This window comes from Capra hircus, chromosome 22, assembly GCF_001704415.2.
Source record: "Capra hircus breed San Clemente chromosome 22, ASM170441v1, whole genome shotgun sequence".
NCBI classification, from domain to species: Eukaryota; Metazoa; Chordata; class Mammalia; order Artiodactyla; family Bovidae; genus Capra; species Capra hircus.
In genome coordinates, this window is record NC_030829.1 from 10780154 (window position 1) to 10802126 (window position 21973).

The window sequence follows — 21973 nt, forward strand, 5'->3', positions numbered from 1 at the left end:
CACCACCACAGTTCAAAAGCATCAATTCTTTGTTGCTCAGCTTTCTTTATGGTCCAACTCTCATATCCATACATGACTACTGGAAAAACCATAGCTTTGACTGGACAGACCTTTGTTGGCAAAGTAAGTTCTCTGTATTTTAATATAATGTCCAGGTTGGTCATAGCTTTTCTTTCAAGGAGCAATATAATATTTTATATATAATGCATATTACAAAAATATATATATATTAGAAAAAGAAAAATAGGCTTAAAATCTAAGCGTTCATCTTATGGTACTAGAGAAAAATGTTGCAAATCTAGAGAAAGTAGAAGAAAAGAAAGATAAAAACAAATTGATAAATAAAATTTTAAAATTGGAAAGTAAATGCGTTACAGAAAAAATCATTAACGTTAAAAGTGGGTTCTTTAAAAAATTAATAAAATTAATGGTTCCTACAAAGACATATCAAGAAATGAGTAAAAACACAAAATACAAGTAGGGTGGCCTCAGGACCCGGCGCCGGGGCGGGTCTCGGCTCCTCCGCGGCCGCGGGAGGTGGTGCCGGTCTCGCGGCCCGCAGGGAGCGCTGCTGCGCCGTTCCGCCGCCGGCCACTCAGGCCGCCCACCCCGCGGGCGCGCCTCTCCGCAGTCCAGCGCCGCCCGGCCCGGGACCCACTCGCTCCGAGCGCGCACACTTCTCGGCTGGACAGACGACGCCGGCCGCTCCGGGCCGCCCCTGTGCTCTCCTACGGCGCCCGCTCGGCCCACCGCCCCCAGCCCGGCACCGCGTCCCGCCTGAGCCCGAGCGCAGGGTTCCGGCCCCCAGGAGCCTCTCGGCCGTCGGCGGACCCCTCGGCCCCTCCGCCGGCGCGCTCGGCGCCCTGCTCGCGGGGCTCAGGGGAGGGCGGCGGCCAGCTGGGGATGGGCGGCTCGGCGGCGCAGAGGGGCGCCGGGGGGCTCCGCGCGCTGCTCCTGGCGTTAGTGGCTGCAGGGACCCCTGCGGGCGCCTACAACCTGGACCCGCAGCGCCCAGTGCGCTTCCAAGGTCCTGCCGGGTCCTTCTTCGGCTACGCTGTGCTGGAGCACTTCCACGACAACACGCGCTGGTGAGTGCCCTCCCGGCCCGGACCCCGACCGCAGCCCGGCCCGGCCGGGTCCCGCTGCAGCCCCCAGGCCGCCGCCGCCTTTCCGGCCTCTCCACGCCGCCGTCCCGAGGGGGCGATTTAAATGTCTCCGTTGCGCGCAGCCCGGCCGCCTAGGAAAAGAAGGGACGAGGGAAGACACGGTCTCCGGTCCCGGACGACCCGGTGGGCTCCCCAGGCGGAGGGGGCCGGGCGCCTCTCCGGGTGGGAGAATCACCGGAATTGCCCCTCGGCCTCCCAGGCAGTCTCGGCTTAACTCGGGGTCGCCAAGTAACTTGGTTCCTCTGCCTCCACGGGGCTCCAGAGGCCGGGCCAGCACCTCGAAAGTCCCTCTCCGGGGTGACCGGCAGACTTCTCAGTTTCGAGAACTCTTGGTGACTCCCCCCACCCCCCACCACGACTGCTCGGTTTAAGCCTCTTCTGCCGGCTCTGCCGCTGGAAGCAGCGTAACCTCGAAATGCGAGGGCGAGTGGGCTCGGTGTGCCTGGGGGAGATGCCAGCTGAGTGGTCCTCAGGCTCATCAGCCCCTCTGGGGAAGCGAGCCGAGAGGGTCGGGAAGGCGGACAATCCAGGACGCTCAGTGACAAGGCCGGTAGGGCTGGCTAGTGAGTGATTTCTGGGGCGGCCTGGGTCTCACCGCACATGGAGGCGGCTGCCCTGGAGACAAGCACTATATAGCGGCCGAGGAGGACAGCTGCCCCCTGAATGTCCCCCTGAGAGCCCCTAGGGGTGGGAGCTCTCCTCATTAGGCACTATCTGCAAAGGGGCGCAGAGCTTGAGTGGCCAACCCCAGAGGAGAAGCACCAGGGAGGTTGGTCTCTCCTTGGCCCTTTCCTCCGGCATAAGAGCAAGTGAAACAACCACAGGAGAGGTCAGGCACTCCTCAAAGAGGTAGGGCGTGGATAGTTCCCCAGTGGGGGCCCAGGTGGCAGCTAGTCCAGGACTGGTTTTATTGTGAGCATCCTTAAGGGATTGCAGGCTGGAAGGGCAAAGTCAGACCTCCTCTGTGCTCAGCTTGCAGTTCCACCTGGATTTGGTCAGAGACTGATGGAACTGGGAGGGTTAGTAGATTCAAGTCCTGAGCATTCCTGGAAAATCGGGAACTTTGTGACCTGCCAGCCCTTTAACAATCATGATGTTTCGGAGAGCTGCCTCCAGGAGAACCAGCTTTGAAGGTCTTTGTGTAGCTCCTGCCCAGTTCCCTGTCTCCCTCCCTACTGTTTACCCCAGTTTCTGAGTTAAAGGCCAACTGTCATTTCCTGCAATTGCCAAATCCCCCCTTGACAGCAAAGCAGGCTGACACCTTTTCTGTGTCCTCCCGTGTACTCAGTGTCCCCTGTGGACTTTGAATTTGGTAGAGAAGGTGGCCTGGGCAGGAGCATGTAGAGAACACATCCCAGGATCCGAGGCTAGGCTCCGGGACTGTGTGACCTTGGCACAAAGCGTATGAGGAGGGCTGTCAAAAATAGGACTAGTCAGGGCAGGGGGCTGCTGAGGAGGGGCGGGCGGGGAAGCTGAAGCATCACTGATGCCGGAGGACCTTTACCGTACAGAGAGCTGCCAGGACCTACCTCCTGGACTTGGACGGGCCACAGGTGGAAGCTGCCCTAGCTCAGAGCAAGTAGGGGGAGTCAAGACCTGGAAAAAGAGTTCAGTCTGCCCTTTTTTTTTTTTAAAGCCTTTTGGCCAAGCCGCACTGCATGTGAGATCTTTAGGTCCCCAACCAGGGATCACACCTGGGCCCCCTGCAGTGGAAGCACAGAGTCTTAACTATTGCACCACCAGGGATGTTCCCGGCCTGCTTTGTTTTAAAAAAGAGGATGAAGAAAGCCTGTGTGATGTGAATAAATTTGGCAAGGGCAGGAAAAGACCCAGGGTATGTGGCAGAGAGGGGTTGAGGATGGAGGGTCATGCTGGTTAGTGGCGTGGTGTCAGTGGAGATGTGGCGCAGATATTTCAGGGATTCAGAGGAGCCCCTCATCACAGCCAGGCTGCTGCTCTCAAAGCTTTCTCTCTGCTGCTTATACTGAGTGCGCTACTCTTTTTTTTTCTTATTCTTTTTTTATATTATTATTGAGATATAATTCACATATAACATTAATTCCAGGTGTACAGCATAATGACTTGATACACGTATATATTATGAAATGGTCACCACAATAAGTTCATCCTAACATCTGTCATCAGACAGTTACCATTTGGTGTGCCATGAGAACTTTGAAGACTTACTCTCTTAGCAACTTTTAAACATGCGATACAGTATTGTTAACGATAGTCACTGGGCTGCATATTACATCTCCATGACTTATTTTTATTAAATTCTCTTGGAGTATAGTTGCTTTACAGCGTCGTGTTAGTTTCCACTGTACACAAGGTGAATCAGTTATACCTGTATGTATGTCCCCTCTTACTTGGATTTCCTTCCCCTTTCTGTCACCACAGAGTATTATGTAGGGTTTCCTATGCTCTACAGTAGGTTCTCATTAATTTCCTATTTTACACATAGTAGTGTATATGTATATCAATCCCAGTCTCCCAACACCCTGCTCTTTTTATCTGACTGCTTGTCCCCATAATTTTTCAAGTACCAACTAATCCCTCCTGTGATCTACTTAAAGCAGTTTTCCTTTGCCTCTCCCCCCACTCCACACTGCCTTAATTTTGTATTAGTTCTTGCTTATCTCCTTGACTTGTATCCTTCTGCTGTTTCTTCCAAGCATCTTGGGCTTCCTTCATAGCTTAGTCAGTAAAGAATCGGCCTGCAATGCAGGAGACCCGGGTTTGATTCCTGGGTCAGGAAGATCCTCTGGAGAAGGGAATGGCAACCCACTCCAGTATTCTTGCCTGGAGAATCCCACGGACAGAGGAGCCTGGTGGGCTACAGTCCACGGGCTCGCAAGAGTCAGACATGACTGAGCGACTCAACCACCGCCAAGCATCTTTCTCCCTGTTCTTATCTCCCTTCTCCTGCTTCTTGGTCTTAGACCTTGAACATTATTCTCTGCTAACTGGGCTGCCCAGTCTTGGTATACCATGGCCTTTGAAGGAAGAGACTTCCAGCATCTCCTATTTCTTCTTTCTTTTCCTTCTATCTTTAGAGGTTAGACTTTTTCGATACTGATAAAACTTCCTCCAAAGGCCTCTCACTTGCATAGGCCTCTACCTGGGCCCTATGCTTAATCCTGTACTCATAATTTTGTATTCATTTTCTTAAGGGTAGTTGCCCTATATTTGTACAATTCAGGCCCTGTGGAATCTGGAACTGTTACTTGTCTCTACCTTAACTTTCAGCTCTGGGGTTTGTTGATTGACTTAGTGACTGATGGTTGGTCTCTACCTACCAGGCAGTCCTTGGGTCCTGGATCTTTTAGCTTTGCTTGGGGGACAGGCAAGTTGTTCCCAATGATTCACGATTATAAACAGCAGCAGGGTAAACATCCTTCTAACAAAAGCCTTGCAGACATCCTTAATTATTTCCTTTGCATAAGTTCCTGGGCTTAGAATCACTCCGTCAGAGAGGGAGGGAGGCTTTCAGGCATTTTCTCTGAGTTTCCATAGTGCCACTGAAGCTGAAATGTGAACTTTAGGGGGATGTATTAACTGTGGAGTAACGTACCAAAGGGCTGCTCCAGTCCAATGGGAGAGCAGAGCCACCTGCATGAAGGAGACTTATATAAAGATGACAGAGAGTCGGGTTGGGTGTGGGAGGTAAGTGATAGATGTGATGAGGAAAAGACATGTATTGAAACCCTGAATGGAACAGAAGGCCGTGTTCACTAAACCTTATGTCTTCTTTCTTCTTGAGCAGAGATTATTCTTTAGCTTCTTCATTCAGTCTTTCATGGTTTAATAGTTTTGCCTCAGGCTAACTAAACACCTTTTTACAGGTGGGAGGATTTGTCTTGTGTAAGGTAAGGAGGGAGGGGAGTGCTGTGTGGTGAGAGAGCACTCAGACTACAGTCAATGGGGGCTCTGCAGGCGCCAGAGAGGAGGGGTCCCCAGACCGAGGGCCCTCCAGGCACACATCACGGAGCACCCGCACGTGCTCTGTCAGCGGAACCAGCGCGTCTTCTCGAACCCCATAACTGAGCATCCCGAGCATTTCGTTTTTAAACCAGAATTGTCACTGACCGGAGGTGCTCCTCTGCGTGTGTGGGGTGGGGGGGGGCTTGCCTTCTGAGCCGCGGACCCTACATCCTGCACCTGCCGTCATGCTGCCTTGAGAAGGGAGCACGACCCCGCCTCTCTCCGAGGGCGTGGCTTGAGTGGCCTCTGCCGCATGCTCTGGGCAGTGAGCGTTGTCCCCGTGGCCAGGTGGACGCAGTACCCCAGGGAGTGTGATAGATGTCGCTGGTATCAGTTTGGATGCAAACACGCAAGGGACTTGGTTTCTATTTTTTCCCAGTGATCCCCATCTGCCTGCCCTGAGCTGGCGTCCTCTCCCAAACCTGCCACCCCCCGGCTCTTCTCGCCCCCTTTGAACAATGAGCAAGAGGTACCAGGGAACACGGACAAAGCAGATTTCTGTCCCCTTCCTGTAGACATGGACAGTCCCTCAGCTGCAGGGCAGACAACTGTGACACCCTGTGAGATAAATACATGCAGCCCGGCAGACGTCCAGGCCCCGGAACGGGGTTCTTTCACACCCTCCCCTCCCCTCCTTCCTCTTGGCCCCAGACGCCCCGGAGTCTGAGGCGGTTGGGTGCCCTGGCTTCCTTTCTGGAGACGTGCTTCCTGCCCCATCTCCCGGGACACATCAAGACTGCCGTGCTCCAGCCCAGAGCAAGTGCTCGGAAATGGAAGAGGCGCCGGCACTGCGCTTTGTTAAGGTTGTCTGAGCATCACTCAGTGAGGAACAGGAGGCGATTCAGAGCCGAGGGGGACATGGCATCCTCTCATTTGCATGAAGCTTGAGAGTTAAGAGAGCGAGCTAGCTGGTTCTGCACTTCCAGTGCAGTGGCCACGAGCCAGGTGTATTGCCATTTAAGTTAATTACTACCAGGGATTTCCCAGGTGGTCCAGTGGTTAAGACTCTGTGCTTTCACTGCTGAGGGCATGGGTTTGATCCCTAGTTGGGGAGCTAAGATCCTGCATCCCATGCTGTGTAGCCTTAAAAAAAAAATGCAGCCAAATAAAATGAAGAATTCAGATCTGCAGTAACACGACTACATTTCAACTTGTCAGTAGCCACATGTGCCTTGTGGATGCTGTTTTCAACAGCACACAGGACATTTTCACCATTGCAGAGAGTTCCAGTGCTTGTTTGGAGCAATGACTTGTGTCCCTTTTTTTTATTATTGAATTTTTTACAATATCACTTCTGTTTTACATTTTGATTTTTTTGGCCATGAGGCATGTGATATCTTAGTTCCCTGACCAAGGATCAAACTGGCACCCCCCACCTTGGAAGGTGAAGTCTTAACTACCAGACTGCCAGGGAAGTCCCTGATTTGTGTCTTAAACAGCTCGATAGAGATCCAAAGGGGATGTAACCAAAAAAAAAAAAAAAAAGTCAGCCTCTGCATATCTGAGTATTAAAACTGAAATGAGGGAGCTTAAATTTAATTAAAGCTTAATAGCTGGCGGCCTCTTTTCATCCATCAAACATTGGAGTGCCTGCTCTATGCTGAGGGCTGGGGATTCAAGAATGAAAAATCCACTCAGCCTGATGGGTGAGAAGACTGTGGGCTTCTTGCCTTGTACGTCAGGCAGAAATAAGATGTGGGCTCCGATGTGGGAGAGCAGGTCCTCAGGCAGGCTTGGGGAGTTCTGATGGGCAGAAAAGAGCCCCATGAAGATAGAACCTTCAGAAGGGGGATCCTGGGACCATGGGCCCTGTTCCCCGCCCCGACCTGACTTTGTGCAGAGGCACCCAGAAATGCTGGTGGTAGCCAGGCTGTCTCATAACCTCTGTGGCGAGGTCTTTGTGCTCTCCATGCCCGGCTCCCAGGACGGGCTATAACCCCACTTCCCCATCTGGGTTTTCTGGAAGTAGCTTTTTCAGATCTTGTTCCCGGTTCTTACTAGCCCTGCAGTGCCTGCTCTTTCAAAGTGCTCAAGAAGAGGTGACACGTGTATGAGGCCCCAGTTCTAAGGGGCCCCAGACAGCATCCCTTGAGGGTTTTCGTGACATTTCCCTGAAGATCTCAAGAAGCTGGCGAGGGTGCTGTTTCCTGAGCTAGTGCTGAACGCTAGCCGGGCCAGAGGCAGCTGTCACACTCCAGAGAGAACCTTCCAGGGCAAGAAGACAGACTCTCTCCCGCCAGTCTCTAACAGCCCAGAGTGTGAGAGTGTGAAGGGCCGGGCCCTGGCCAGCTCTGAGTCCCCAGCGAGCTGCTGCCGGTCAGGAAACGGTCTCCTTCTGATAACTCCCATTGTGATCTGTCTGCGGAGGATGCTGTTGTCACATTTATTAAAAGCAGCCATGGTGTTCTCAGAAACCACTTGCTTTCAAGGGAGTAGCATGTAACTTTAAGAAATCAAAACAACCCCATCAGATAGGACTTGCTGGGCATCTGCAAGAGGTCCAATCTTTCACAAGTGTAATAGTCTCTAGGGGAATCTTTGGGACCACGTGGTGACCGGTGTCCAGTTTGCCAGATGGAAAAGTAAGGCTCACGGAGTTACATGCCTTGACCAGGGTCCATTGCAGCCTTGGGTAATCAGTGTGCACTGGGGCCCTCGGTCAGTCTGTGTCCTCTGGGAAGCAGATGCTAAGACAGAGATAGGAGTTGAAAAGAATTATGGGGATGGGGAGTAAGGCGGATGAAAGAACAGGGGAGATGAAACAGAATTGGGCAGGGAAAGCCTCAGATGGTGATGCAGGCCTGATAAGAGTCTCAGCCAACTTAGAGGGAAGCTGCTGTATAGAGTAGGGAACTCAGCCTGGTGCTCTGTGATGACCTAGATGGGTGCGATGAGGGGGTGGGAGGGAGGGTCAAGAGGAAGAAGATATAAGCATACTTAACAGCTGATTCGCATTGCTGTACAGCAGAAACTAACACAACATTGTAAAGTAACTATCCTCCAATTTAGAAAATACCCTATCATAAGCCATAGTGGAAAAGAATATTAAAAAAAAAGAATATATGTATATATATATACAACTGAATCACTTTGCTCTATAATAGGAATTAACAACATTGTAAATCAACTATACTTCAATAAAAATCAGTAAGAAAAAGTCTCGGCCAACTCAACAGGGGCACCCCCAATCCCCAGCACTCCATATGATCATAGTCAGTCCCCTTGGTTGCCTGGGGAAGGCCTGGCCTCAGCTTGATTGCCTGGAAGCAGCAGCAGCTGGCGGCTGTCAGCTAACTGTCCCCTTGCAGCTGGATGGCACGAGGTGCTGGATGCCTCAGTGGTGGACGCGGAGCCCATCGTGTGTGAAGGGCCGTGTGAGATGTGTCCCTTGGCCTGCAGCGTGTCTGGGATGATCTGTGCTCCTGCTCATCCTGTTGTATCAGCCCGGGCATTGCTGGGATTCTGGGCTGTTAGAATGAGCCCTGAAGCAGACTTGCAGGCTGCCTCTTGCTGGCCTCAGGGAAATCACAGGCGAGGGGCAGAGGAGGAAGAGAGCTCCCACCTTACCCTGAGTCACTGACCAGAGCTGCAACCCTGGTATCTTGTGACCCACAAAGCTTTAAGCCATGTGGATTTGGTGACCAACTAAAGCAGATAAAAGTGTTTGATCGTCACCTTTTTTTTTTTTTTCTAGAGGGATCCTTAGGAAGTGAAAGTGAATCCAAGATTGGTGAGAATCCAGTCTTTGAAACCACGGGGTCACTTGGTCCCCAGTTTCTGCTTTTCTGGGACTCTGGTTACGAGTTGAAGTTTGTAGCAGCGGCAGCCACAGCACTGCTGATTGCTTAGCCCGTGTTGAGTACCGGTCTACGTGCTTCATGTGCGTTAACTCACTTAACGGTCCCTGCAGTTGCTTCAGCTAGTCGTCATTGTAGCCTCATTCACAAGGGGGAAGCTGAGGCATGGAGGGACAGAGTAGTTGAACTGAGGCCTGCACCTTTGCCTCTCAAGAAGGCAAGTGTTAAGAGTTTAGGGCCTCAAGGCACCCAGACATTTGTGTTGTGAGACTCTGTCCTGCTTTCCTGAGAAGGTTCTGGAAGCTTACCAATGATACCCTTTGCAGATGTTTATTCAGGACCTGCTGGCTACCTGTGTGGAGATACTGGGGTTTTGCTTTCCAGAGATGCCCAATCCCTCAGGAAAGAGGGACCAGTCATTCTGCCAGGGATGTTTGTAGGGTCTGCTCTCACCCTAGGTCAGTTAGGACAGATATGTCCTAGGAAATATGGAGCGTTCTGGAATATTCCTTGTATCCGTCCCAACCTCTCTGGGTTTCCCTCCCTCCATCTGCTCCCTTGAGGGCTCCTGGCTCCCAGGGCTTACTGAAAAAGTTTTCTTTGGAGAGTAGATGGGGAAGGATGCCAGATCTGCTGGTGTTTAGGATTCACCCCTGGATTTGTAACACTGTTAAAGAAACCCACTCAGACTCAGAATCTCTGTATAAATGGCCAGCAGTTTGAGAGCAAAGATGATTTAGGTCTGCCCCCCGCCCCCTGCAAAGCTCAGCATCAAAAAGGCAGGGAATGAATTTCTTCCATCTCAGTCCCTCTGTTGGTGTGTTGAAGCTCTCCCAGCCCTTCTGGATTGTGTAGCCTGGAAATGCTGCAACACGCACACACCCCAGAGCAAAGCGGGCTGTGTGCAGGGCCCCACAGGGGCAGCAATGCGCAGGGTCCTGGCACCACCTCTCCACCAGCTCGGGTCCTCAAGTGGACTTTCTACACTCAGGGGAGTGGGGTCCTTCCTGACTCTGCCTTCCTTATGGCCCCTGGTTCCCTAGCAACAACCAAATCCGTGGTCTGAGCCATAGCAGGGGGGCTGTCGAGATGTACAGTGGCCCTGCTGGCCTGACTTCGCCCCCATTTAGAAGCTGTGTGTTCTTAGCAAGTTACTTCAGGTGTTTGAGCCTCAGTCTCTCCTCTACGAAAGAGGAACAGGGAGAGTTTGTACTGCATGACATTGTGGGGGGAATTAAATGAGATTTTGTCTGCAAAGCCTGAAACATAACATGCACCACATAGTAGAACCTGGCTAAATCTGAGTAGCTCTTTCTTACTGTTTCTTTGGTCCAACATTCCAAGCTAGTGATCTTCGTCCTGACTTCAGATGCTAAAATTTTGCTTTCAGAGCATTTGTTGATTCATTCATCTATCAAAATTTGAACGTCAGCACTCCATACAGAAATGAATGAGGCGCTCTTTATTATGTGTCGTCTCTAAAATTTTGGTCATGCTCAGCATCAATCTGCATTTTTCTTTATTTATTCATATATCTGTTTCCAAAGATCTGAGTTGGCTACTTTAATAGGAGACTTGTGGGATTGTAAAGCCTGAAATTTTTAAAAATCTTTTTAAAACCCAAGTATAATTGGTTTATAATATTACATGTTTCAAGTGTACAACATAGTGATTCAATATTTTTATAGATCATACTTATAAAGTAATTATAAAATATTGACTACATTCCCTGTGCTGTTCAATGTTTGCTTGTAGCTTATTTATTTTATGTACAGTAATTTGTACTGCTTTAGGGCTTCCCTGGTAGCTCAGGCAGTAAAGAATCTGCCTGCAATGCAGAGACCTGGGTTCAATCCCTAGGTCAGGAAGATCTGTGGAAAATGGAATGGCTACCCACTCCAGTATTCTTGCTTGGAGAATTCCACGGACAGAGGAGCCTGGTGGGCTACAGTCCATGGGGTTGCAAGAGTCAGACACGACTGAGTGACTAACACACGCACAATTTCCTACCACTATCTTGCTCCTCCCCACTTCCCTCTTCCCTTTGGCAAGCACTGGTTCTCTATATCTGAGTCTGTTTCTGTTTTGCTATATTCATTTGTTTGTCTTATGTCTTAGGTTCCACACATGAGTGATAGCATATAGTATATGTCTTTCTCTGACTTATTTCACTGAGCATAACACCATCCAAGTCCATCCATGTTCTTGAAATTTTGCCATTTGCTTTCTTTCTTGTGGCTGAGTAATATCACATTGTATATATACCACATCTTTATCCATTCATCTGTCGTCGGACACTTAGGCTGCTTCCAAGTCTTGGCTATTGTAAATAATACTGCTGTGAATATTGGGATGCATGTATCTTTTCGAATCTTTTTGTTTTCTAGGAATAGACTTGTGGATCATATGGTGATTCTATTTTCAGGTTTTTAAGGAACCTCCCTGGTGGCTGCACCAGTTTACATTCCCACCAGCAGTGTAGGAGGGTTCCCTTTTCTCTACGTTTGTTATCTGTGGTCTTTTTTGATGATGGCTGTTCTGACAAGTGTGCGATAAAACCTGTCATTTTGCACGGCTCTTCCTTCTCTCAGAGAGCAGATCGGAAGCCATTCCTATTCTGGGGAGCCCTGACCTTCATGCCAGCATCCAGATAAGTCTGGGAGGTAGATGCACACTTCCAAGGAGCTCGTGAGGATGTTAGCCAAAAAGTACAAGTATTGACCTGTTTTTCTTAGAGAAGAAAAATTTTCTCAAGAAACCAATAGGAAGACCTCAAGACCCAGGTCCCCAGAGTTCTGCAGCTTGCTCTGCCTCTCAGATTTTAATGTCTCCCTGATGCTTTCAGGTGGGGAAGGAAAACCTCAGCTGTTCGCCATATTTCCTTCTCTGGGTGTATCTACCAGGGCCTGAGCCCCTGGCCGGGGCAGCAGCCTCTGAGGACCCTTTATTCCCATCCAGGGCGGCCGGGGGGTTTAATTCCTCCCTGAGGCGGGCCCCGCCCTGTGACTCTGTTCTTTCCCAGTTGATCATGGAATTCCACCAGTTTCCTTCTCAGGGAGTGCAGGATTTGGCGTGGTCAGGTGGCTTTCCTGGCTCTGGCTCGTCCAGTCCTGGCTGCGTTTTGCCTAGGAATGGATGTGGAGTGATTCCTGGGGTTTCCCTGAGGTGCGGTGGACACGCAGCGATTAAATTCTACTCCTATAACTAAAACATAGGTCCCCAGGGAAGTTTTGGTTTGGGGATCAAATGCCTGAAAGCAAACCTAATGGGTTTAAGGTTTTTAATCCCCGCTTGCTGTCCTTGGTCTGGCTGTAATTTTGCCCTGCGGAATCACCGCTGCGGTATTTGTGGTAGAGAGGGAACCTTGGGGACAATGTCAGTTCCAAGCCTTCCCTAGGAGGCAGCTGTGGTTCAACCCTTTCCTGCCACCTGTGTCCCTGGGGAATTGACCCGTGGTTTGCACTCAGAGGGTGGAGGGTAGGTTCAGAGCTGGATGGGTGGCTGGATGGGAGCCCTGGTGACCAGCTTCCCCCACACAGGTCAACCAAGGAAGTGGCTGTGTTGGAAAAATGGAGCGCACTTAAACTGCCACATAGGAGGGAGTTCAGAGGGACTGGAAAGAGCACGCCCTTGGGCATGGACCCCTGGGTTCACACCCCGGCTCTGCCACTTACGAGCAGTGTGTCCCTCATCTCAGTAACACACATGAGCGCCCTTGGGCATGGACCCCTGGGTTCACACCCCGGCTCTGCCACTTACGAGCAGTGTGTCCCTCATCTCAGTAACACGCATGAGACGCTGCCTGGCAGGATTGCCTCGGATGGGAAATCAGACAATCCGTGAGCATGGCTGGGGCTGGCAGATAAACAGATGGGTCCGCATTTCCAGATAGGTGCGTGAACTGCTCATGTAGAGAGGCGGCACCTTATTGTAGTTTTGATTTCCACTTCTCTAGTCATTATCGATGTTGAACATCTTTCCACGTGCCTATTGGCCCTCTGTAGGTCTTCTTTGGAGAAATGTCTGTTTAGGTCTTCTGCCCGTTTTTTGTTTGGGTTGCTTGTTTTTTGTTGTTGTTGAGTTGTATAAGCTGTTTGTATGTTTTGGAAATTAATCCCTTGTCAGTCGCATTGTTTGCAAATATCTTCTCCCATTCTGTAGGTTCTTTTTTCATATTGTCTAGGTTTCCTTGTTGCAAAAGCTTGCAAGTTTGATTAGGTCTCATTTGTTTATTTCTAGCTTTTGTTCCTAATGCCTTGGGAGACTGACCTAAGAATACATTGGTACAATTTATACCAGAGAATGTTTTGCTTTTATTCTCTCCTAAACATCAAGGTCCTATTGTATGGCACAGGGAACTGTATATTCAATATCCTGTGACAAAACATAAAGGAAAAGAATATGAAAAAGATTACATATGAATAGCTGAGTAGCTGTGCTGTAGAGCAGAAATTAACAAAACATTTTAAATCTACTGTAAATAATGGCTTCTCCGGTGGGTCAGCTGGTAAAGAACTTGCCTGCCAATGCAGGAGACACAGGACGAGGGTTTGATCCCTGGGTGGGGAAGATCCCCTGGAGAAGGAAATGGCACACCACTCCACTCTTCGGGCCTGGAGAACCCGGGGCTATAGATTGTGGGGGTTACAGTCCATGGGGCTACAGTCCACGGGGGTTGCAAAGAGTCGGACACAAATGAGCCCACATGCACACATTACTTCAATAAAATTTCAGCGCGGCGGAGTCGGGTGGGGCGAGCGGCTGGGGGTGGCTAACCTCTGGGCAGCACTTTTGCACCAGCAAAGTGAATGTTCTGGGAAAGCGGGAAGGCGAGTGCAGTTCGGCCTCATGGGGAGGAGAAAGGCCTGCTTCCATCCTTTGGGGACGGAGCTTCCAATCCAGAGTCTCAGCGCAGGGCCACCTGCAGAGCGTCAGGCGCCTTTTCCAGACAAGGTCACACGTGTGAGTGGCTGGCCCCTGTCGGCTCCCTGTTCCTCCTTTCTGGCTGATGTGGGGAGGGCAGAGTAGGGGAGTGGGCACTGCAGCCGACTGCCAGGGTGCGTGCTGCACTTGGCGTCTCTGTGGGCTCAGGTGAGTGCCATGACCTCGTGTGGCCACCTGCTTCTCCATCTGTAAAGGAGGGATAATATCAGTGCCTCCCGCAGGCTTGTGGTGAAGATGAAATGCAGTTCAGCCCAGAGGGAGCCTAGCCCAACACCTGCACACTCCTCCTGCCCAGTACAGGCTGGCGGTCCTCGTAATGAGGACCCCGAGCTCTGAGTTAAGGAGCAGACTCTGGGAACTGCCTGGGCAGTTTCTGTGCATCTTTAACTGGGAGTGGGATAGAGGAGAGCTTGATTCTCAGGGGTCATCTGTTCATACTGGCCCCAGATGAAAGTGATTGTTTGTAATCACTGTAGGTGGTTCTAGACCCCTTAGAAGTCACCTGGAGAGTTTGTAAAAAAAATGCATGTTCTTTTTAAAGAAGATTTATTTTATTTTTATTTATGTCTGGCTGCACCGGTTCTTATTTGTTACGTGCAGGATCTTCGATCTTCGTGGCAGCATGAGGGATCTTTAGTTGTGGCATTTGAACTCTCAGTTGCGACATGTGGGGATCCGGTTCCCTGACCAGGGATATTGAATCTTGCCCTCTTGCATTGGGACCTCGGAGTCTTAGCCGCTGGGCCACTAGGGAAGACCCAGAAAACACGTTCTGATCTAGTGGAAAAGGGATGGCGCCTGAGATTCCGCCTTCCCCTTATTCTCCCAGTTGTTTCCCATGCTGCTGCTCTGAGGACCGCAACTTGAAGTAACAAGCAAAGGTCCGAAGCAGCCAGATGATTGTTCATGAGGAGCCTGTTGGCGGGGACGCTCGGCTCCTTGAGATGGTAACTGTACAGAAGAAAGAAGCATCTTATTGTCTTTTCAAGAGTGCCAGGAAAGATTTGGGGGGAAGGGTATGTCTGTGTAACTCAGAGCGAGAGGAAAAGCCAATGTCATCTTTTCAGTGGCGTGCCCTGAACTCTGTCCTCTCTCTCAGGATCAGCCTGGCCGATAGCCAGGTGAATTAACTTCAGAAGAGGCAAGCTCATTAGCTGGGCTGTGGAGCAGCCTTACTGGCCTGCAGCCTAGGTAAAGAGCAGCGCCAGGCTGTGGAGGAAGCCACGATGTTCTGTAAACACAGAGATACAGGCTCGTCCTCCCTCGAGCCACCCTGTGAATGTCAGGCACACGCGTGCACACATGCCCGCTTATCTCTTGCTTCATTTCCTGTTACACAGGATTTGGGGGGAAGAAACCTCCTCCTCCAAGCAGCTGATTAAGAGTTTGAACTAGACGGTGGTAATCGGATGCTTCATCAGCCGTTGTTGTTGGAACCATTGAGTACCTTGGGCTTTGAAGGAAAGTATGATTCAGCAGGTCCTTTCTCCAAGATTTTTTTTTTCTTTCTCTATTTTTGGGCTGTGCCACATGGCATGTGAGATCCTAGTACGCTGACCAGAGATCAAACCTGTGCCCCCCTGCAGTAGAAGTGTGGTGACCCAACCGGAAGTCTCCCTTCTACAACTTTAGATTTTGAAATAAATTTTTGCTTCTTTGTCTCAGCTCTCGGCTGGGAGAACCCATCCTGGGATTTAAGCTTTCCAGGCTGGATAACCAATAGAGGAAATAGACCACTTTTTCTTTCTTTTCTGTTTTAAATGTAGTTGGCTGTGCTGTATGGAGTGTGGTATCTTAGTTCCCTGACCAGGGGTCGAACCTGTGACCCCTGCATTGGGAATCCTGAGTCTTAACCACTAGACCACCAGGAAAGTCCCCTGCCATTGTTTCTTGCAGCCATTCCCCATTCTTTGTACACATTGAATTCTCCCCCTTATTTATTTCTTGCGATTTTTTTTTTTAAGCAGCATCTATTGCAGTTGGCGTTTATTCACTGTGCTGATATAAATTGGGAGTTGGTGGGAATTTCTGGACGCAGCCTTGTCCCATGGGGCTTTTGGAGTGGAGGAGGAATTTGATGCTCCCCAGCTCCTGCAGTCTGCCTTGTGGAAAGGTGGTGGGTGTTTCAGGGTAGAGATGGCAAACTGCTAATTACTGTCACCTGTGCAAACACAACCAGCATTGGAGAGAGCCACCCTTGGCCGGCTCCGGTGACTCCAAAGCCCAGCCCCCAAAGCCAGAGGGAAAATTGATCCCTTAATGTGGCTTTCTTCTCACTGGAGTTTCCTTCAGAGGGTCATTTTGCGTTTGACTGAGAGCAGCCGTGGATCGGCCCAACTGCCCTCGTGTGGGTGATGGAGGTGGCGTGGCGTGCTCGGGAAAGTGCTTGCTAAGATTTCCAGAGGCAGTGGGTTCCAGCCCCGCTTCTGCTTGGGATTCTGCAGCTGTGGTCCGTCGTGGTGAGAATGGGGCTGGGAGTTGCCCCGGGAGCACTGGGTGCAGGGTCAGGGGGTTGCAGATCCTGGGGTGTTACTGAGCAGCAGCAGGCAGCTTATAGGAACCCCCACTGTTGGGGGCCCAGCTCCTCTCACACCCAGTGTGATGTGATTCGATTCCTCACAGGATCAGATATACAGACTCTCTAAGACTGAGCTGGAAAGAAAGGCTCCAGTAAGGAGACCCTTCCTGTTCCCTGGGGGTTGAAGGACTGAGCACAGGGACCCACGTGCCTCCTAATGAACCTGACACCATGTCCCTGAGCAGATTAGGGAGGTGTCCCTTGTGGGCTCTGCCAGCCTTTGCTGAGTGACCATCTGAGGGTCTCAGTCCTCCGTGGTCTGATCTGAGGATCTGCAACCCTTTGCTCAGCCGGAGTGTCAGAGGGGAGCAGTGTTATTCTGAGACCAGGGTTGAGGTGAACATTTGAGATCCCAAGATGAAGGTGGCTTTCAGAAACAAGTGAGAGGAGCCTGCTTCAGCTTTCTGCTGCCCTAGGAGGGCTGCATAAGGTCCTTGTAACCTGTGCTATTAGTCACCTTGTCCAGAGATGAATAAAGGAGAATGCATTCCGTTCCCAGGCCAGTGGGACATGAGCTTTTTCATAACATGCCTGATACTGTTGGGAGGGGAATTGCATTTCCTTTCTGGGCTGCATGAGATATGGGCAACTCACAGAATCAGATATAGGCTCTCGTTCCACTGAGCACAGAATCAGATATAGGCTCTCGTTCCACTGAGCAAATGGCTTGGCACTGTCTGCTCTTTAAGCATGAGCATGGATTCTGTTTAAAGTTGCATTGTACAGGTCCTTGTAGCTCAGTGCCAGCCGTGCCTGACCAAGGGTGCCTAGTATTTTCTGCTACAGCTCTTCCATTGACTACTTTGCAGAAACTAGGCACAAAACTCTAGGTCAGAATTGTTTTTGTAACATGTTCTATACCCAAATGTGTCTCTCTGTCGTCTTGGCACGTCTTGCTCTTCTCCTCTGGGGAGTAGGGTCCTGCTGGGGATGATGGTTCATCTCCAGGGCAGGCTTGCCTTGTGGCTCAGTGGTAAAGAACCTGCCTGCCAAAGCAGGAGATGCAGGTTCAACCCCTGGGTTAGGAAGATCCCCCAGAGAAGGAAATTGCAACCCACTCCAGTATTCTTGCCTGGAGAATCCCACGGGCTAGGAGGAGCCTGGCGGGCTACAGTCTGTGGGGTTGCAAATAGCTGGACACGACTTAGCAACTCAGCAGCAGCAACATCCTTGGGGCAGCTTTCTGGTTCAAGATAAAGGACGTACAGCCACGTTCTTGCCCTGTTGTAGGCAAACTCATCTAGCTCGGTGTGCCTTGGGCTACAGGTTGTGGTTTATAATTTCACACTGTTGCTACTTCTTTCCTGTCACCCTAAAGGTACATATCGTGGGAGGGGAGCAAGAGTGGGACACAGTAGAAATGACATTTCTAAACTTCTCATTTTTTGTTTATTCATAAAATTTTTAATACATTTTCACAATTTTAAATTATTCACACATTTATATAAACACAACTCAGTTTGAAAAAGAGAACATTTTCAAGCACCTTCCTCCAGAAACCCTTCTTCCTGGTTATACCCCCTCTTCTTCTCCCGAGAGGTCAGTGTGTTCCTGACCTCTAACACCACCCTTAAATTTCACCTGCTTTTGAATGTCAGATAAACGGACTCAGGCACTGAGTACACTACTGTCCCCTGTATTTTTTTGCGCAGTGTTTGTGAGATTTGTCCCTGAGGTTGCAGTTGACTGTTCATTGATTTTTCATTGCTGTATGGAATTCTGTTTCTACACCACAGTTTAGCTATGTATTCTAGCATTGATGGCTCTTAGGGTTTCTTCTAGTTTGGGGCCATTACAGACCCAATATTTTGTGCGTGTCTCCTATAGACGTATGCATGAGTTTCTGCTGGGTGTGTTCCTAGAAAGCGGATTGCTGGGTCCGAGGGCAGGCACCTGGATAGGTTTCTTAGGAGCTGTTGGTTTGTTTTGCAAAGTGGCTGTGATCGTTCACACTGACCAGGAAGGTGAGGGTCCCCGGGGCCCCGTATCCTTGCCAGCACTTGGTGTTTTCAGTCTTCCTGGTTTTAGTCTAGAGGATGTGAAGTGGTGTTGCATTTGGATTTCTCTGGTGACTGATAGAGTCGAGCATCTTTTTGTATGTGTATTGGCCACTTTTCTTTCGTCCAGCATCTGTTTAAGTCTTTGGTCTATTATTCGTTATTGATTTGGGGGAATTCTTCACATTCTGGATAGGAACCCTTTGGTGGTATGTGTTCCCAAGAAAACTCAGATTTTCTCTGGGCATGTTAAAATCATGATGGGTTCACAGTAGGAGGCCCTTCCTTCTGCCTCTCCCCATCGCCCCCCCTCCCCGCCCACCACCCTCAGCACCGCATAATGCTGGGGAACGTCTCCCAGACAGCATTCAGACAACACACTCACGACTGGGTGAGGGTTCAGCATTGGCTGCACTTGCCTGGTACTGGGTTGTGACCGAATGCCCTTTATCCTTGATGCGCAGGGTCCTTGTGGGTGCACCAAAGGCGGATTCCAAGTACAGCACTTCAGTGAAGTCCCCTGGGGCTGTGTTTAAGTGCCGAGTCCACACCAACCCCGACCGGAGATGCACCGAACTGGACATGGCTCGAGGTGGGTAGATTTTTCACTGCCAAGATGGGGATGGGTTCTCCATCCTCATACTGTCCTATTTTCCTTCCTAACTATCCACTCACTTTTCCATCTCTCCTTCATTCCCTCCTTCCCTCCCTCCCTTCCTTCTTTCCTTTCCTCCTTCCACCCATCCACCCATCCATTCATCATGTGCTGAGTACCTGTTACTTCCTACGCACTGGGATATACCAAACAAAGATCCTACTATCCTGGGCCTTACCAGTTAGTAGGTAAAAGAGACATTAAAACAACTAAAGATCAGAGAAGAGGGGAGGTGAGTATTTGATCTGATCTAGATTGGACTTTGATACCTCCCCAGCGTTTAGCTGGGCATGTGCTGGAGGCAGAATCGCCAATGGGAGGAAAGTTTGTGGCATTTTAAAATCCAGAGCAAGCCCAGCATCCCTGGAGTGGTGAGCAGGGGACCATGGACGCAGGGGAGGATGGCATGGTGAACTGGGGTAAGGTGTTAGGATTCTGTTATACGTACAAGATGAGAGGCCATTAAAAGTGACGTTAGGTTTTATGATTTAAGTAGGCAAAGATATGATTGATAGGTGTTTTTAAAAGCCCCCTTGGTCTGGTGGAAAGTTCAGCATCTTTGGACGTCAGATCTGCCTGGGTTTGGAGCCCCGCTCTGCCTGTTACTTGTTGGGACTTGCTGGATGTCTCAGAGCCTCTTTGGCCTCAGTGTCCTCACCTGTAAAATCAGAAGGATGGTAGCTACCTCACGGGATTACTGTGAGAGGACCGATGGGATAATAGACGTGAATACACAGAACTGTGCTTGGTACAGAGTCGGTTCTCAAAGCAGCAGTTATTTTACGGTAGTCATCACTTCGAGTCCTCGATTTTGCCAAAGTCCTTTCTCCTCAAGATCTTCTATTATTTTTATTAAATGAGGAATTGTCATGCTTCTCTTTAGCAGAATAGGAGAGGTGCCCATGGCACTCTCCATGACTGATTTGTGGGCTATTACTGGTCCATAACAAATTAAGAAGCTTACTTTGTAATATATATCAGCGCCTTGCTTCCTTGGTGAAGAGTCCTGCTATGAAAAAAAGTCGGACAAATTAAACAACATACATGGTGGTGGAGTCAATTTACATCTTGTTGCAAGTTCCTCATTTATGGGCTGGTGATGTGGTAGGCGCGGACGTGCGACTGTTCCCCGAGACCCTTAGCGCGAAGGTTAGAGGTCATGCTCTGCCAATGGTCGGCGGGGCGGTGTTCTCCTCAGTGGAGAGTGTGGTGAGAGGCGGAAGTCGCCCTTCTCTCCGGCCCTCCAGGCCCTCAGCCTCAGGCAGCAGGTGAGGCGGGGGCCCGGGGACACGCCAAGGGCTGTGTCCTCCTGAGCCGTCGTCACGGCGGCCCACCGGCCCTGGCCCAGGCCTGGAGGAGGCGGGGTGCCTCCCTCAACCTCTGCAGCGCAGTGGCAGCAGGTGTCTCCCTGGGTTGAAGTCTGAGGAACCCAGCCCCCACTTGGGTGGCCTGAGGGCCACTGGGTGCTGGGTGCCTGGCTCCCTCAGCAATGATGGTCCCTGACCCTGAGGGTGCTTGGGGCTGAGAGCCGCCTCCTCGGCTGGGCTGGACCGTGGCAGGAGGACCTGGGCTGGGGACTGGACCAGCGCTTGGGCAGGGGGACGGGCCTGCTCGGGGACCCCTCCTCATAGCCAGGCCTGGACCTCGGGGGATGAGAGTTGAGTCTTGGGACTTGAGTCCTTTCTTGTCAGAACAGAGAATAACGTTGCTTTGGGTGGAGGTTTATGGGAACATTGTGGCCTGACCTCAGGAACAAAGGATCTGACACCAAGAAGTTTGTCACAGCCCCTCCCTCACCTTTCCTAGGAAAGGCCTTTGCTGAGAGCTTTCTGGGAGTTTGGGGTTTTAAGGTACGAGCCACCTGTCTCCTTGCAGGGCCCTGCACTAAACCTTTCTCTTCTCCACCCCTGACTTGTATCGTCTGGCCTCACTGGGCACCGGGATTTGCTTTCACTGACAGTAACAAACACATGGGTTGTAGACTGCTCTTTGGAAAGTAGACGACAGCGTTGCTCAATCCAGGTCTGACTTTTCTGTCTTTCCTCCAGGGAAGAATCGGGGCATGCCCTGTGGAAAGACCTGCCGGGAAGACCGAGATGATGAATGGATGGGGGTCAGCCTGGCGCGGCAGCCCAAGGCTGATGGCCGTGTGCTGGTAAGGCCTCCTGGGGGAGCCGTGGGGAGGGGGTGGCAGCCTGGAAATGAATGACTTTGACCCCTTTGCAAAGCTGGATGGCATGGCGATAAGGGCATGGCTTTGAGATTGCCTCTTCTGGAAGACTGCTTGGACAAATGATTCATCTTTTTATTTTCTTTGTCTGTCAAATGTTAATAATGTCTATTCCAGGGTACTGAGATATGGCTATTGAAAAAGGGCAAATGAAATGTATGTGGAAAGTGCTTTGTATTAATAAATTTCTATCATTACGTAAGCATTATCCTGTGGGTATCTTTTTAAACTGAGGTATAATTTACATAAAATTGTTGTTGTTTAGTTGCTGAGTCGTGACTGACACTTTTGCGACCCCATGAACTATAGCCCCACCCCTCCGCAGCCTCCTCTGTCCATGGGGTTTCCCAGGCAAGAATACTGGAGTGGGTTGCTGTTTCCTTCTCTAGGGAATCTTCCCAACCTAGGTATCCAACCTCGGAGAAGGCAATGGCACCCCACTCCAGTACTCTTGCCTGGAAAATCCCAGGGACGGAGGAGCCTGGTGGGCTTCAGTCCATGGGGTCCCTGAGTTGGACACGACTGAGCGACTTCACTTTCACTTTTCAGTTTCATGCGTTGGAGAAGGAAATGGCAACCCACTCCAGTGTTCTTGCCTGGAGAATCTCAGGGACGGGGGGGC

The 21973-nt window shown here is 50.5% G+C and overlaps 1 protein-coding gene across 1 annotated transcript in view; it reads left to right on the forward strand.

Moving 5' to 3' along the window:
• The window catches only part of ITGA9 (integrin subunit alpha 9), a 366775-nt gene continuing 345405 nt past the window's right edge, over positions 604–21973 (forward strand). Inside the window, exons 1-3 of the mRNA XM_018067208.1 lie at positions 604–1088; positions 18931–19058; positions 21170–21276. Coding sequence (XP_017922697.1) covers positions 904–1088; positions 18931–19058; positions 21170–21276 — 420 coding nt within the window. The 5' untranslated portion in view covers positions 604–903. The remainder of the gene's footprint in view (positions 1089–18930; positions 19059–21169; positions 21277–21973) is intronic.